Here is a 16,717-nt window from a genome sequence, read left to right on the forward strand (position 1 = left end):
CACACACACACATTTTTTTTTAATTACAAGGGAATTAGTTATTACTCAAAAAATTAGTAAAGTTAACATAAATGTGAAATAGTGCAGACAAAAGAGAGAAGCAAAGAAGTCACTGGGTAGAAAAGAGATGCTAATTGGTTTAAACTAAGGAAAGGACTTCACAATTAAATTAAATTGGACAGGTAGGTTGGTTTGTTTGTATAAAGGAGAAATATAATTCTCTTGAGAAACTCAAAGTGCACCATAATCATTATCTTATCCATCTCTTTAACATTCATAAGTGTAGCATGACATCCTTCTGTCACAGAAACTGACACTGGAAATACTAACGTCCTTCCTGGTGAGATAATGGTAGAATGTACTTTGAAGTACAAAGTATATACATATTAACTATTCTCATTTGGCTGACAATGAAATGCAGGCACTGAACATATCAAATGTCTCATGTAAGTGAGCTTTCAACTGAATTCACGTCTTTTGATTTGATACCATTTAGATGTGCTGATGTACGAGACTGGTCTACAGGAAGGCAAGTCAGTCTTTGATGAGTGGTGGAATCTGGTATGTAAAGCTTCACCATTTTAAAGAGAAGAGAATTCCAATGAGAAGGAAAGAATGAAGAAAACTGTCAGGATGACTGAGAAAGTCAGGCATCCGACTTTGTGTCTGCACATATTATAGCAGAATGTGGCTAACCAAAAGATGGATAGATTTAAATCACCATGACCACCAGGTAAGGCAGAAGTTGCAGAGATCAATGTGTAGGTGACCAGGCAGGTGGCCATTTGTATATGTGTGTCCTACCATGTTGACAGCAGTGCTATCTGTACTTCATTCTTCAATCCCATCTACAAGTTAATGGATACTGTAAGTCTCGGGTCTATGGTTTCATGTGCATTGAGAAAATTAAGATTGAACACTGTCTACCATAACTTTTCTTTACAAAACTACTTCAAGAGTTAGCAGACAAAAAGAAAAGCTTCTGGGCTTTTGCTGTCAGGAAAAAGGCATTAAAACTTTAAGAGTTAAATGAAATTGAACAAATTAGGTTATCTGCATGTATGAACATATCACAATGAATCCCATTTTGATCTTTTATGTATAATCATAATATACTAATTTAAAAAAAAAAAAAACTTCAAGAGGTAAGTGTACCAGAGCTTCTTTTACAATAAATTGAAAATAAATGCATAGTTAGAAATATATAAAAATTAAAATCAGACAATAAAAACATGGTGTGATTCAGTAAAACATGCAGTTTGAAAATCTATAATTACAAATTCAGGTAATTTATAAATTCAGGTAACTTATAATTTTAAATTCACTGTTGTCAGAAACCTCTAGAAAGCACTGGTATAAAACTGAAAAGAACACTCAACCGGGAGTCATTGTACATGGGATTTAGTCCCTGTTGTCCCACTAGCTCAGTGTATGTACTTAACAAAATCTATGGTGGATCCCTAAGTCCCTCATAATAAATGATATGGCTGAAACAGATCAGTATTTCTTCAATTATGTCCTGAGGAGCACTTATTTAGCAAAATGCTAATGGGTATCCTATATAATTTTTAATGGTTCTATAATGCCAAAAAGGCTCTTTTAAACAAAATTAAATAGGTTTAGAAGCTATAAACTAGGGTCAGGAAACTATGGCCTGCAGACTAAGCCCACCAGTTCTCTGCTGTTTAAACAGTTTTATTGGAATTCAGCCATGTCCATAGCATACATATTGTCCACGGCTTATTTTGCACCACAATATCAGACTTGAGAACTTATGACAGAGATCACACAACCCACAAACCTAAGTATTTACTTTCTGTCCCTTTATACAAAGTTTACCCTCCATGCTATAGACCTCTGAACATTCAATGTGATAATATAATTCCAAAATAATTTGACTAGATAATTCTTTTATCACTCAGCAATTATTAACAGAAATAATGATTTTTGACATTGTCTAGGTTCCATTAATTCCAAGATCCAGTAGCTTTCTATTTTTCTCTGATTCTTTAACATATACCTAAATAACCAAATAATAATAATTTATCCCATTCATACATTAACCAAATATTTATAAAGTAGGAACCATGTGCCAGACAATACTTTTGGAAGTTCAGATATAAAGTCAACAAGTACCACTTTTAAAGGGTCGCATTGGCTATTATGATAAGAGAATAAACAAGGACTGAGAGAGAAAACAGGAGAACTCAAGGGTGCTAACAGTTGTAACCTCGAAGAGATACTAAATGGCTTGCACAGGGTGGTAGCAATAGAAGAGACTTCACAGATGTACATAGAGGTGAAATTCACTCCGGTATATTCATATATTCTGAAAGTACAGTCAGTGAGATGTTCCAATGGACTAGAAGTAGGGTAGAAGTTCAAAGGAAGACTCAGGAGTTACTCCATTTCTTTAACCCAAAGCAACTAAAATGTTAGAATTGATATAAACTTGGACAAGGAAAATTGTAGTAATAGCACCTTTTTTTGAAGGGTGTATCAGGAACCAATTTTAAGGCATTGAGCAGAACATGAGTTCAGAAAAGAGAGATGGGCCAGAAATGAGAACATGGAGGTCAATGGTTCATAGACATATTTAAGGCAGGGAGGCCATGTTCAAAAGGGGAGCTGAGTAGACTTCCGGGGACTGGATTCTGGGACACTGCAACTTTCAGAGTCAGGAAGATAATGATGAATCAGCAATGAGATTCTAAAGAAGCAGCCAGAGAAGAAGAGCTATCACAGAAATGTGTGGTGGTCCAACAGCCAAGTGATGAGAGAGGGAGTAAATAACCATGCCAAACCAATGACTAGGTCAAGTAAGATGAAGATGAAGAACTAGGCACTGGGTGTAACAGTGTTCAACTCCCAACAAAACCATTTCAGAGGAGTTATGAGAACAGAAGGCTGACTGGAATGGATTTAGAAGAAAAATTGGTGTAGAAAAAAATGCAGGCAGCTAGTAATCTTCCAATTTTACTTTCATCTGCTGTTTTCTGGACATTTTCAACTTTGAGGCTCCTCCACCTTGAGGTTGTCCTCAAAGTATATGATAGATGGATATCATACAATTTTATCTATGCATAAAGATATATAAATTTCCCTTGTACTGCCAGTTCCTTTTAACATTTTTATATATCTATGCAATGCCAAACATATGGCTAATATGTGAAAATTTCCACAGCCATCTGAATGTTTCCAAATATACATATGTTTGAAACAAAATAAGCAAAATATTTGGATGACTGGTTGGATTTTTCTTTTGTATATTTGGATGCCTACATAGTATCAAAGTTGAAATGCCTTTAAAGTTATTAATGTAAATTAGTTATGTAATACATCAATGTATAATTCCGGTTGAAAGGCAACTCATATTTACTTAAGAAAATCCTTATATCATTTTTTTTTAATTTTCACATTTTATTCTATTCTGGGTTCTGTTGCTGAGACTCAGTGGGTCATTCACAGGCTAACTTTACACAAACTTTTAAAATAATTTTTATTGTTGTTTTTACTTATATATGACAGTAGAATGTATTTTGACATATTATCCATACATGGGGTATAACGTCCCATTCTTGTGGTTGTACATGATGTGGAGTTACACTGGTCTTGTATTCACATGTGAACACAGGAAAGTAATGTCTGACTCATTCTACTGTCTTTCCTCTTCCCATTCCCCTCCTTTCCCTTCACTCCCCTTTGTCTATTCCAGTGAACTTCTGTTCTTCCCTCCCTCCTGCTTATTGTGAGTTAGCATCCATATCTTTTTATATCTTTTATCTTCCAGTTTGTTAGAAATACTAAAAATCTGTACTATTCGGATTATTCTTTGTAGTAACTTAGACACTTTAATTTAGCATGACATATTAAATCAAGGTAATTTTACATTGAATGGAAACATCATTTCATCTGATTTGCTTCATATATATATATGTTATACATATATATATATAACATAGGTCAATCAACTAAACAGCAAATAAATAAGATGATTAGCAGTTTTAATATGGTAGGCAATTCTGGCCTTTTAATACTCATGTGCAAAATATAAATGTGGCTCCATTAAGAGGGCTAGTATTCACATGCGCCCTTTTGGTTTATGGAATGTTGCCCATCTGCGAGGCACACGTAGCTGGGGCTGTCAGAATTGATTTCATCATATATTTCCTGATCTGTGACAGAACTCACAGAATGACCACTAACTGAAGGAAAAATCCAATTAAGTAGCCTTAATCATCATTGTCAGAGCAAATGCAAAGCACCTCTCTGATAAATGTACCAACCAAGAGCTGAATAACCCTCTCTTCTTCGGTGCTATTACTCATTCGTAGTGCAGGGTACCCACTGGCATGCCACAGTGACTCCATGGCATTAAACAGGATGCTGAGTCCAACAGTATGGTTTGTGAACAAAGTGTGACAAAAACCTCGTGCTGATTTTTTTCCAGAACAAAATATGTGTTACAAATATTGTAGTTAGTTTTTTTTAGCAATACTCTTATGTGTATCAGTTTATAAGTTTAGTTTACACAGAATACAATTCTGAATAATCCCTTGGCAACTCTGTTCTTTCCATTCCTTTTGGACACACAAAAATAATAATTTATTTCAGGAAAATATTATCACACATTTAGTCTGGAAAATGATCTTCGCTTATTAGAGAGTTCTGGCTCATGTTTGAAAAATAAACTACATTTTTGATGGCTATATGGCAATGTCCAAAATGACAAAGTATTTGATATCTCAGGAAGTTGTTCAATTCCTTGAGCTCATAAACCCAATTTTATATACCTATATTATGTTTTATAGATAAGCTCTTCTTTTTTTACCTGCCTCTGTGAAATCTTTCTTTGTAGGTTTGCTTGTCCCAAAGGAACCCTGTTGCCTTTCATAAATTTCATTTAAGTTTTAATGTTTATTAAATTGTTCTAACTTTATCTCGACTTGAACCAGCTTTACTCCATTTATCAATTTTTCTAGTGAGAGTTAAGATACATTGAAATAGTGAAAATAGAAACTGCTAACTGAGGGGCTGAGGGAACAACTCCATGGTACACTGCTTGCCTAGCACACGGGAGGCCCTGGGTTCAGTCCCCAGCACTGGGAGGATGCAAGAAAAGGAAGGGAGGGAGGGAAGGAAGAATAGAAATCCAAAGGGCTCAGAATATTTTAGTCTAAATTGCACTCTGCCATCAAAATGTTAGTTCAGTAAAATTGATGTCAGACTTCTTAACATGCACAGCTTTTTACAAATTATATTGAAGTATATTTCAATAATTCTATTAAAAGAATTTGATTTAAGAATTAGGTATCAAGGAAAACCATGATTGATCTGATTTTTTTTTTAATTGGCAAGGTAGATGTGAATAAAACCTTTTCCCAAGGCTTTTCCTTCTAAACTCACCAAAGGACTATGCAACCTGAGAGCCAGTGGTAACCAGCAGGGATTTGAAGACCAACTCCAAACTCCTCTTTGTAATCTTTCAAACCTTTTATGAGTAGAACACCAGTTTTACAGAGTGACTATGAATTCTTGCTGCAATTTTTCAGGTGTTAATGGGGCCTCAGCCAGTCATGGCAGCTATTCATTATCTAGAATGAAGCTAGAATACTACTTTCATCCTTGCTGAGTTATGTACAGTTTCTACTTTCCATGGGAGGTCTAGTCCTTTGCTCTCTCTTAGAGATTCTGTATTTTGTTTTGGGCTACTTTGAGGAGACTCACCACTGCTAACTTCTCCAGAACCTCTCAGCCAGACCAAGAACAGGTCCTCACCCCATAGCTGGCACTGGGAGATTTCCATCTGTCTTTGAACACACATTGACCTTCCCTCTTGGAAAACTAAAGAGTATCAAAGCAAAAACAAAAAACCTTTTTCATGTGATTCTATGATTTCAGCCTATTTTCTCATTTCTCTCTTGGTATTCAGTGGTGAGTTTCCTAAGGTGTGGCTTTTATTCTCTCTACTTATACAAGATGTGTTCTTTTCTTAAATGCCTGATAATTAAAACTAGTCTATCAAACACCATCAATGAGTCATAGAACCAAATTCAACAGCTTCTCTTTAATCCTCATTTTTCTCTTCAACACATCTAATATTCTTGCTTACCTTTCCCTGGATTATATCCCTCTCATTTTAGCTTCTTTTTGGCCTCAATGTCAAATAATTCCTCCATCCTCTGTGGGCTCCATAGCCCTACTTTTCTTATAGTTACAGATATTACCTTCCACAAAGTCTAGTGTCATTTTCTGAGCAGACTATAGAGAAAACTGTTTAAATAATTCATCTAAAATTAATTATCCATAAAATATTAGATTTGCATTTTCTTCTCCTATTTTTGTAAATGAAATGAATACACAGGATGTTTTATTTTTCCTTGTGCAGAAATGAAAGCTATGACAATGCATAACCAGACCATGAATGTCAGAAACAATCAAGGAGAAAGTAAAACTCTTTGAACAATGGAAGCAAAAACAATAAAATCAAATTATTCAGAAAAAGGATCAACACTCTGTAATAGCAATTATTTTTCTGGAATGAGGTTCAGAGTTAATGCAGATTATTCTTTGATGACATTGAGTCATTGAATTGTATGCTACTAGGGGCACAGGCCTATTCATCTTCCTCATCCACAGTGATTGGCAGAGTTTTACACATCATATGAGCTCCACCAGCACCTGCTACATTGAATGCGAGACTTCCAGCAAAATCACATACATATGACGAGATACATGACATTACACCCACTTTTGTTGCAAACTTAGTTTTTTTGTTTTTTTTCTAAAAAAAACATTTCATGCGGAATTCTTAATGCTATAGTGGATAAAATACTATATACATAGTATTTCAATTGGCAATTAATTGACAATTAATATACAAATAGTTCAGAATAGCTAAAAACTAAAAATAAAAAGCCTTGCCTGTTTTTCCTTCTTAGCTCAAAAGTGCTATATAATCCATCCTTATTGTTCAAATAAAGGAGTCAATAAGTAGTGAAATTCCAATAAACCTATGTTATAATTCCAATCTCACTGTTTCAGATGCAGGACAAACTATACAGGCATTACTATGAGAGAAAATGCTTGGAGTTGAACAATTGACACTTGGTCCCTCCTACCTTGAAGCAGAGAGGCAGCAGCACTGAATCCGCTCCTTCTACAAAAGCTTCTGGATTATACGTGAGATATGATAACCATCTTGAACCAGGGAACCATTTGTGCTGGCAATTTATGGAAGTGCTTTATTTTTCATTTTAGTTTATTTATAATGCAAAATTAAGTGTCTTCAGGTTTTAAGGAGGAAAGAAAGGGGACTTGAAAGATGTCTGAAAGGTGTCTGAGACCATCAAGCTCAATGGGAAGATCAGAGTAGGAAGGAGAAGCATAAATACAGGTTCCACGGAATTTGACAGTTGATCAAAGGGGCCAGTGAATATCACAGGTAGGGCCTGAGGGGAAGCAGCTCCTAGAGATTTACTCTGCCTCAGTCAGTGCAGGGCTGGCAGCTGCCAGAGAGCTGCATCACTGCAAAAGAAAAACTGTGAGGGGGAAATCCTCAACACACAGAAGGGGCAGTCACCAGCGGCTCTGTCTCTCTGGAGGCAATTTCGGGTCTGTATTACTTGCTTCACATGAAGGTTCAGGAAAGCGAATGCCCTTTCTTGGGATTTCTACACTTGGCTTGCCTCTCTGTAATAGAGACATTCCATGAGATGTCCCTCAAGATCCATGAATCCTCCACAACAGACACAGGAGCCACCTGCTGTGCCAAGCCTTTCCCGGATGGCCTTTCCACAGCTGAGAGAAGATGGGGTGGAAGTTAATAATAATCTGAATTTGATTAAATATTTATTCTAATGGCATTTAGCATTTTAAAATACATGAGTCATAAATTTCTAGACTATGATGCACATATTGAAAGGTATTGATAATGTCCAAGTTTCATTCAACATCCCTCTCAATTACTAACTCCTGAGGGCTAAATGTTCGGTAAAGCTGGTAACAGTTACCAAAATAAAACTACTCTGCGTTTGTAGACTGCCAAATTGAGGCTGTTCTTTAAATCTACTATATACATAATGGGAATAGAGACTATTTGGGGAAAAATATTTTTTAGTCCAAAAAATGTTATACACTAAAGAGTAAAAATTCATGCATGGATATACACAGTGAATCCCACCATCATGTACATCCACAATACTGGGGCCCTAATTATAATAAGATATATTCCATGCAGGTATAATTTTCACAATATGGACTCTACTGACATGTATAACTAAAAAGAACCAATAAAAATAAGAAAAGATGAGAGTCCTTTGAGAGTGGATATATTGGGTGGGATGGGACGTATCTTTTTGTCTTGATATCAGAAAAGCAGGGCGCATCTCTTAAGGTTAGAAAAACTTTGAGGAAGAAATTATTTTTTACCTCAAAATCTTATAGAATTCAACTATTTCATGCACAAATCATTTTAAAACAAGGATAATAAATTAATGGACAGTATATCCATAATGGATGAATAAGTGAAAATGTTAAAAGAATTAGTCTATCTTAAATGTTGACAGAAACTATCCCATGATTTTACTGTGAGAGAAAATAATAAAGTTTATGGATTGTGGATATGACCCAGCATCATAGTTCCTTCCTTTTTAGCAAATGGCCCAACCTCTATTCACAAGCTTTGTGGTTTTGTCCTTAAATGGAGTATAACCCAAATCATGCTTTGGCCTACCGTGTTTCTACCAGAAGCCTAGCCCACAGGTGTTAGCGTTACGACACAGATGGGGTTTGCTCTGTGGTTTCAGAAGTACCACAGTCATGCCATGACTCCATTCTGCCATGAACCTATGAGCATTGTCTCAGAAATATAGGGATCAAAATAGGAAAATTCAGTATGTTAAGACAACTGTCTAATTAATGAAGTTGGTGTGAACCAAAAGGTCATTGTTTTCAAAGAATAAAATTTCAAGTTTCTAAAAACAATTGGTTACACAGTCAGCTCTCTATGTTCAAGTGAAAGCAGCCACCAATCAAACATATTCAGAAAACTATACACTGCAAACCGTATTGAACATGTACAGATGTTTTCGTGTGTCATTATTTCTGTAAGCAATATGGTGCAACCACTGTTTACATAGCCTTTAGGTTGTATGGGTTTTATAAGTAATCTAGTGATAATTTAAAGTGTCCAGAAGTATGTATCCAGGGTTTATGCAAATACTATACCATTTTTATAGAGCACTTGAGCATCCACAGACTTTGGTATCTGCAGGAAGTCCTGAAATCAATTCTTCATTGATACAAAGGGACGACTATGGAATTGCTAGTATATGAGGTTTCATATTCCTAAATTTTTTAACATTTATTTTAATGAACAGTTTAAGTTAAATTGAAAATAGCATTATTTTGTACTCATCTCTCAGGTAATATTTCAGCAAATACTTCTACATGTTTCTTTTACAGGTGACACAACTGTTAGTATAATTTATGGACTTTGCAAACAAGTACTTTTTAATATTTGTTTTGAATAAATATGACATATCAATGACCATAAATGGCTCTCAAGAATTAATGTGGATCAGAAACCAATTGGAAAGATTATTAAAATGTGGGATCAGGGTGAGTTCAGTAGATCTGCAGTGGGGCCTGAGAGTTTGCTTTGCTGACAGGTCCCAAGGTCAGGCTGATGCTGCTAATCTAGGAAGTGTACATACTTTTTAAGAACAAGCTAAACAGAAATAAAGTTGATAAAAATTTGTAGAATTACTCCCAAGTTATAAGTAACTTATAAACAGATCAAAAACTCAGCAACATCCAAGTTACAGTAAATTCTGTTTTCATTAATGACTAAAGCAAAATGGTTTTTTATATAATATAGTAACTTTTCAGGTAATTAGCAAATTTATAATCTGAAGTATGCTGGTTGCTAAAATAATCTCCACCTGCTTAATTTCATTTTTTCCAAAAAAAAAAATTGATTTAAAATAAAATAATATAAAAATTACAGTATAAATCTACAGGTGAAACTTTCTATCTGCACATGGGCCTGAATATGCCCACAGAAGAAATCTGATTCAACATTCACCAGGTTAATGAAGACTTTAACATTCTTCCACCTAAGATATCACAAACCAGTATAAGTCTATAAATCAGTGAACAGATGACCTGTGATTAGATGACAGGTAGATTTAGATTACAGTTTTTTGGTTTAAAGTATTAAAGCATTTCCTGCTTTATTAGTTTTTTATCATTGGGAAGACCTCAATATCTTAGCATTTTTATACTTATTTACAAATGAACTCCAAATACATTCTTAATTCTCTGATGTTAGACTACTTAAGTGTCACGTACTTAACGGTGTGGGAAAAAGAGGTGCAGAACTGAAGAATGGCAAAACCTTTTCCAAAAAATGCAAAACACATTTTTATCAGCTTGAATGCTTTAAGTTTTTCACGTAAAATGTTGCAATAAGTATATTCAATAAATTGGCTCCTTCTTGTATGTTACTTGGCATTATGTTGTGAAACTTGTATTCTGATTTTCTCTTAGCAGTGTGTGATATGTCCGACGTATCTCACAAATTAGAGACTCCAGGATTTACTAAAGTGTTTTGTAGGGTGAAGAATTATGTACAAATTTTATGGGACTCAATAGAGGTTTCTAATTTTAAGTTCCATACTTTTAATTTTTGCCATTTTCCAATGGCACTGAAGTTAATGTCCCTGCGTGAGCTGTGGGAGATATTCTGAAGAGCAATCAAGGTAACGAGGCAGGTGTCAGCCAGGCCACCTTGGCAATCAGTCCTTTTGGTACACATAATCTCAAAATCACTCTCATATCCCCATCCCATGCTTCTTTAGTCATTAACCTCTAGGCCTGACCTCCCCTGAAGATTTCTAATCAAGAAATTGTTGTTATTGTTTTCTCTTGTACTTACAATCAGGAGGCATCTTTTCCATAAATATTGTGTAATATTCTTTTAGAAGTTCAAAATTTTCATGGTTAATACTTTCTTGCAAAGAGACATCTCCAAACCTAAATGTAAAAATAAAAAGTAGTTACAGAGTACTAAAAAGTAACATTTTTAATCACTGCTTTATAAATAGATGACAATAGTTTCCTAAGGGAGTGTCTTGCTCATTTTTAAAGCAACATTGCACAATGGTGATTTCAAACATATTCTAGTCTCCACTGACCCTGATTCACTCCTGATTCATTCTCTACTGCCCAATCACTCTGACAACACCAAAATAGTCTCACATCATCAACCGTAAACTTTGATGAAATACCATAATGCTAAGCCTCACCCACCCCTGTGCATGTGGGTAACTAATACCCAGTTAATGTTAATTTTCCTTACCTTGTACCTCCTCTTTAGGACTGCATCTCTGCATGCATAGAAAATCCTCCCCACCCCCGCTCTCTTTATCCACTCAATCTTCCTCATTACCTATGGCAGCTTGGAACAGAACAGGACCCTGTGCTGCATGCAGTCTTATATCTGCCAACTGCTGCAGGAACATGTACAGCCCTACAACCCCAACAGAAAGGAGTTCACTTTTACAGACATTTTTTTCTGCCAGATCTTAAGACCAACATCTCTGCACTAGGACTCTTTCACTTGTTCTTCAAGACAAATCTTTCTACCCATGTGTCCCTGACTCTGTCTTCTCTTTGAGAATTTCCCAGGTTCAAAAGTCCACTTGTCTCTCTTTTTAAAAAGGATATTGTATAAATGGCTCCCAGTATGTATCTACATCCTAATCTGTATTTCTAGATTGAAACTTTCAGTGTGAATTGTCTTCCTCCCATACTGACCTCAGGTGCAACATAAGCCAAACCTGAATTCACTTCTTCCTCACTGACTGTTTCTAAACCTGTCCCCCATATTCTCTCATTAACTGGAGTTCAAAAATCTAAGCATCATGTTGGATTTTCTTTCTCGTCCCCATCCTACCCACTATTCATTGATCTTTTCACATCTCTGGTGTCCCTTCCTTTTTTTTTTTTTTTTTTTTTCTTTTCCACTATCACTATATAGTAGGTATGGTAGGTATTTAATTACGCTCCTCAAGTCCCCCAAAATGCCCCAGCCTCCAGCCTCCTTCTCTTTTAATCTATTTTGTAGCATGATCAGATCATTCATTCATTCAGCAAATATTTATTCAGTATCAGCTATGTATCTGGCATTGCATTATGCACAAATAAAATGCTGAAAGAATCAATTTCATCCCATCAGTTCACTGAACTTCAATGCTTCTCTTCTCCTTGTAATGACAAAGTCTGGTCCCTTTGTTCAGCGTTGAACTCTACACAAAAGCTTTCAAACACATTTGTGGGAATGTATGTACTTACGCCCTTCTTCCTTGCCCACAGTATCTTAACACCTCTGAGACGCTTCACATGCTAGTCCTTCTCTGACCAGAATGTCTAACTTTCCTTGTTGGTTTGATTAATTCATATTTGTTCTTCAAAGCAGGAAAGACTCTTGTCCTCCAAGAGACCTCTGACATGGACTCATCTCCCATTTATTTACTTAAGTTTTTTTGGGGGGGTTGAACTCAGGGGCACTCCACCACTGAGCCACATCCCCAGCCCTGTTCTGTATTTTATTTAGAGACAGAGTCTCACTGAGTTACTCACTGTTGCTGAGGCTGACTTTGAACTTGCCATAATTCCTGCCTCAGTCTCCTGAGCCTCTGGGATTACAGGTATGTGCCATCTCACCTGGTTCATCTCCCATTACGAAGCACTTTCTTTCCTACATGATTTCTGTCCTTTCAACACCTTTGATGGTTGCATAAGTCAAACACGCAGTGCAATGTTTGCTGACTTCTCCTTATTCGATTGTAGTTCTTTCAGCACAGGTATCAGGACCCACGTCTCCTGCCTCCCTCTGTCCCACAGCTGGACACAGCAGGGCCTGGCAGAGCCAACCTTCAATATCGGTATGAGTTGAACTTGGAGAACATGAATATAGTCATAGGACAATCTAAAGGAGAGTTTCTCCAGACTGAAAATACACTCTTCTAACATTTCCAGAGTGAACTGGTGTTTTCGAAAATGGCTTCCTTTTTGAAGTAAGATGAGTGTTTTGGACTACAAAATTAATGTGCTGAAGCCCTAATCCTGGTATGGCTGTATTTAGTGATGGAGTAAGTAAGGCTGAATGAGGAGATGAGGGTAGGCTCTGATCTCAATTATAATAAGTGACAACAGAGAGTTCTGCATACCCTCTGCACCAGGTGCTCCAAGAAAAGGCCACGTGAGCACACGGGGAATGTGAGCAGTCATCTGCCCTCACCAGAGACCAACACAGCTGGGACCTGGCTCTTGGACTTCCCAGTCTCTTGAAGTGTGAGAAATGAATTTCTAACTTTTAATCTACCTTATCTATGAATATACCGTACTCTAGTCTATAGTGTACCAAAAAAGACACCGTTAAACAGGCTGGTTCTTTTCATCCCAAGTCATGTGATTTATATTCAGGAATATCATTTGCCACAAACACCGTTTTTACTGTGAGGAAAAAAATTACACCACACACACATGCACATACACACCTGGAATGCAATCTAACTTTTATACTGATTTTCAAAAATGTTTAACTATCAAAGAAAACTTCATGTACAGTACTATGAATACAAGTATATTTTGATATGTGCATACTATAAGAAAAAGAGATTAATAGTTTCCACGTGGATTAGAATCAAATATATAATACAAAGTTTCATCATCTACTTGTTAGCTGCCAAATGAAATTTATGAAAACCTGTGTTTTCCAGGAAACATCTTGTGAGTAAGAGAGCGAAGCAGAGTCCCTGAAAGTAATAGCTAACAAGAGGCATGTTAAGTGTCAATGAAACTCAAGAGAACTACAATTATAGCAGATATGTTAGTTTAGTAAAAGACAGTAATGAAGACCTAAAATATATTTAAAAAGTTAGAGAAAGTAATATGCCAGGCACTTTAAAACAGCTTCCTGTGAGGAAAGAGACACTGAAGAGTAAATAGTTGATTAAGAAAGCATTTTAAATACCAAAGACTCTCAAATTATCCGAAGTTTGCCTGTCAGACTTCTCCAGACAGGCCTTCTTTCTTTTGGTACCAGGAATTGAACACAACAGGGCAAGTGCACCATCCCAATCCTTTTTTAATTTTTTCGTATTTTATCTAGAGACAGGATCTCACTGAGTTGCTTAGGCTGGCTTTGAACTTGCAGTCCTCCTGCCTCAGATTCCCAACTGCCGGCATTATAGGCATGCAACACTGCACCTGGCTCACGCCAGGTCTTGAATAAGATGATCCACTTTCTCTAAAATCTTTTGCACCTGTGTTCCATGAACTTTTAACTGTTAATCTAAAGTTTCTATAATCTTTACATGTAAATTAAGTAATGTGCAGAATTAAGTTTTCTACTCAAAAAGAAGAAGTGTTTTTTGACAATGCCTCATGGGACTGCATACAATCATTTACTATTTGAGAAAGTCATTATAAAAAAGATGTGTTAACATTATTCCACTATAGTTATCATAATAAATAAAGCAAAAGATAAATAGATTGTGTTCAGAAAATTTTAACACATTAACTGGATTTACAATGTCTATATATATAAACATAAAAAGTTCTAACATTTAATATACACATTGTATTTGGAAGCATAAATAAAGTTAATCCATGTGACTTCTTTGGTATTAGCCTCTACATTTTCCTCAATTTTGGGGACACATTTAAATTGTGATTTGAGCCAGATTTCCTTGGATACATCTATTTTACATTGCTATATCAAATAACTTAGTATTAATAAAAAGGAGAATACCACCAATAAATATATCTAAATTCAATATGCAGAATAATGGGGGTTTCTCTGCATAGCCTAAAAAGGAAAAAAGAAAAACTGAAATCAACCTTGTACCTGAAGCTTACCTCTCAGCGAGAGTTTGCTGTTCATTGATCCCAACATTAAAAAGTACTGGATGCACATGGAGTAACTGTCCTTCTTTAATCTGTGCAGGTAGTGACTCAAACATTCCAGCTGGAAGCTTGACCTCTACCACATAGTGTTCACTGCAGAAAGTAAAGGACAGGGAAGAAGCATGGCTTACCTTGTGTGTTTCAGATTATTTTAGTTTCATTGGAATGTAGTATGGATTTAGGGTTTTGTCTGCTATATGCTTATTTTCTATTGTTCATTCATTCAGGAAGCATTCCTTCATTTCCTTACTAAATTGCTTGGCACAAAGACTTGCAAAGATTTGTTTCCATGTTTGATTTTTCTATATTACTCTGAGCTCCATCAGGAAAAGAAAAGATATATACATATTACCGGGGATTGAACCTGGGGTGCTTAACCACTAAGTCTCATCACCAACCCTTTTAAAATATTTTATTAGAGACAGGGTCTCACTGAGTTGTTAAGTGCCTTGCTAAGTGTGAGACTGTCTTTGAAATCACAATCCTCCTGCCTTAGCCTCCAGAGCTGCTCAGATTACAGGTGTGTGCCACCAACCCTGACAGGAAAGGAAGAATATTTAGTTCATTTTTTAACACCCAGGGCCATGTGCATAGATATGGCCTTGGTATTTGTTTTCTTGAGTTAATTTTAAAATCCTATCAGTTCCAAGAAAAAAGTAATTTAATAATGGATTTTTTCAGTATGGTGAAGTCTGATGAACCAACTCATTTATAATATTTTTTGGCACAGTCCAATAATGATTATTATTGATGAACACCCTGTTTGTGATATCCTGATGAAAATGAATGGTTTAATTACTTAAGGTGCAACCTTTGAGAGTCTTGATCATTTTGCAACATTCACATACCACAGGCATATTTTCATTGGGAATTTTTATTAAACATTACCACTATGGAAATCAGTACGGGTCCTCAAAAGAGTAGGAGTGGAACCATCATCTGACCTAGCTATAATACTCCTTGATATTTATCCTAAAGAATTGAAATCATTGGACTGTAGTAATGCATGCTTATCCATGTTTATAGAATCACAATTCTCCAGAGTTAAACTATGAAACCAGTCTAGGTGCCTGTCAGTGGATGAATGGGTAAAAAAAAAAATGTGGTGTATGTACACGATGGAGTTTTACCCAGCCATAAAAAAGACTGAAATTATGTCATTTGCAGAAACATGAATGAAACTTGACATTATATTAAGTGAAATAAGCCAAACTCAGAAACTCAATGTTTTCTGTCATATGTGTACCTAGAGAGGATGAGGGACAAAGAAGGTGGGAGGGGGAATTACATGAAAATTGAAGGGAGATCAGTAGAGCAGAGGAAAGGGACCAGAATGAGGAAGTAGAGGAGGGAAAAGGGAAATACTAGGGAATGAAACTGACCAAATTATATTGTTAAATTTTATGCATGTACAAATATGTAACAACAAATCCCAACATTACTTATAACTACAACACACCAATAAAAAGTTTTTAAAAATAACTCTTAATGTTTAAAGTTGAAAATTGAAATCAGTATTCATCAAATATGTTTAGCAAGAGTAGGTCCTTGTATACTTTAAAGCTCCTGATATTTGGATACAGTGTGAATTGCAAATAGACTTGCAAAGACTTTTTAGCTATGGAAGAAAATTGGGAAGCACCATCAGTACAGCAAACATAGGTGTCAACATTACCCTCAGATGGACACATTATTGCTCTTTGTTTAATTGCTCTCTGCCCTTCTTACAATAAGCCTGGCT

The 16,717-nt window shown here is 35.9% G+C and overlaps 1 protein-coding gene across 9 annotated transcripts in view; it reads right to left on the reverse strand.

Moving 5' to 3' along the window:
• The window catches only part of INPP4B (inositol polyphosphate-4-phosphatase type II B), a 781,666-nt gene that overhangs the window by 59,823 nt on the left and 705,126 nt on the right, over nt 1–16,717 (reverse strand). For all 9 annotated transcript variants that reach the window (XM_079154820.1, XM_079154821.1, XM_079154817.1 and 6 more), the window contains 2 exons: nt 14,929–15,069; nt 10,940–11,037 (listed from right to left, as the gene is read on the reverse strand). In XM_079154820.1, the coding sequence (XP_079010946.1) occupies nt 10,940–11,037; nt 14,929–15,069 (239 nt within the window). The remainder of the gene's footprint in view (nt 1–10,939; nt 11,038–14,928; nt 15,070–16,717) is intronic.

This window comes from Sciurus vulgaris (genome assembly GCF_902686455.1).
Source record: "Sciurus vulgaris genome assembly, chromosome: 9".
Taxonomy (NCBI): domain Eukaryota; kingdom Metazoa; phylum Chordata; class Mammalia; order Rodentia; family Sciuridae; genus Sciurus; species Sciurus vulgaris.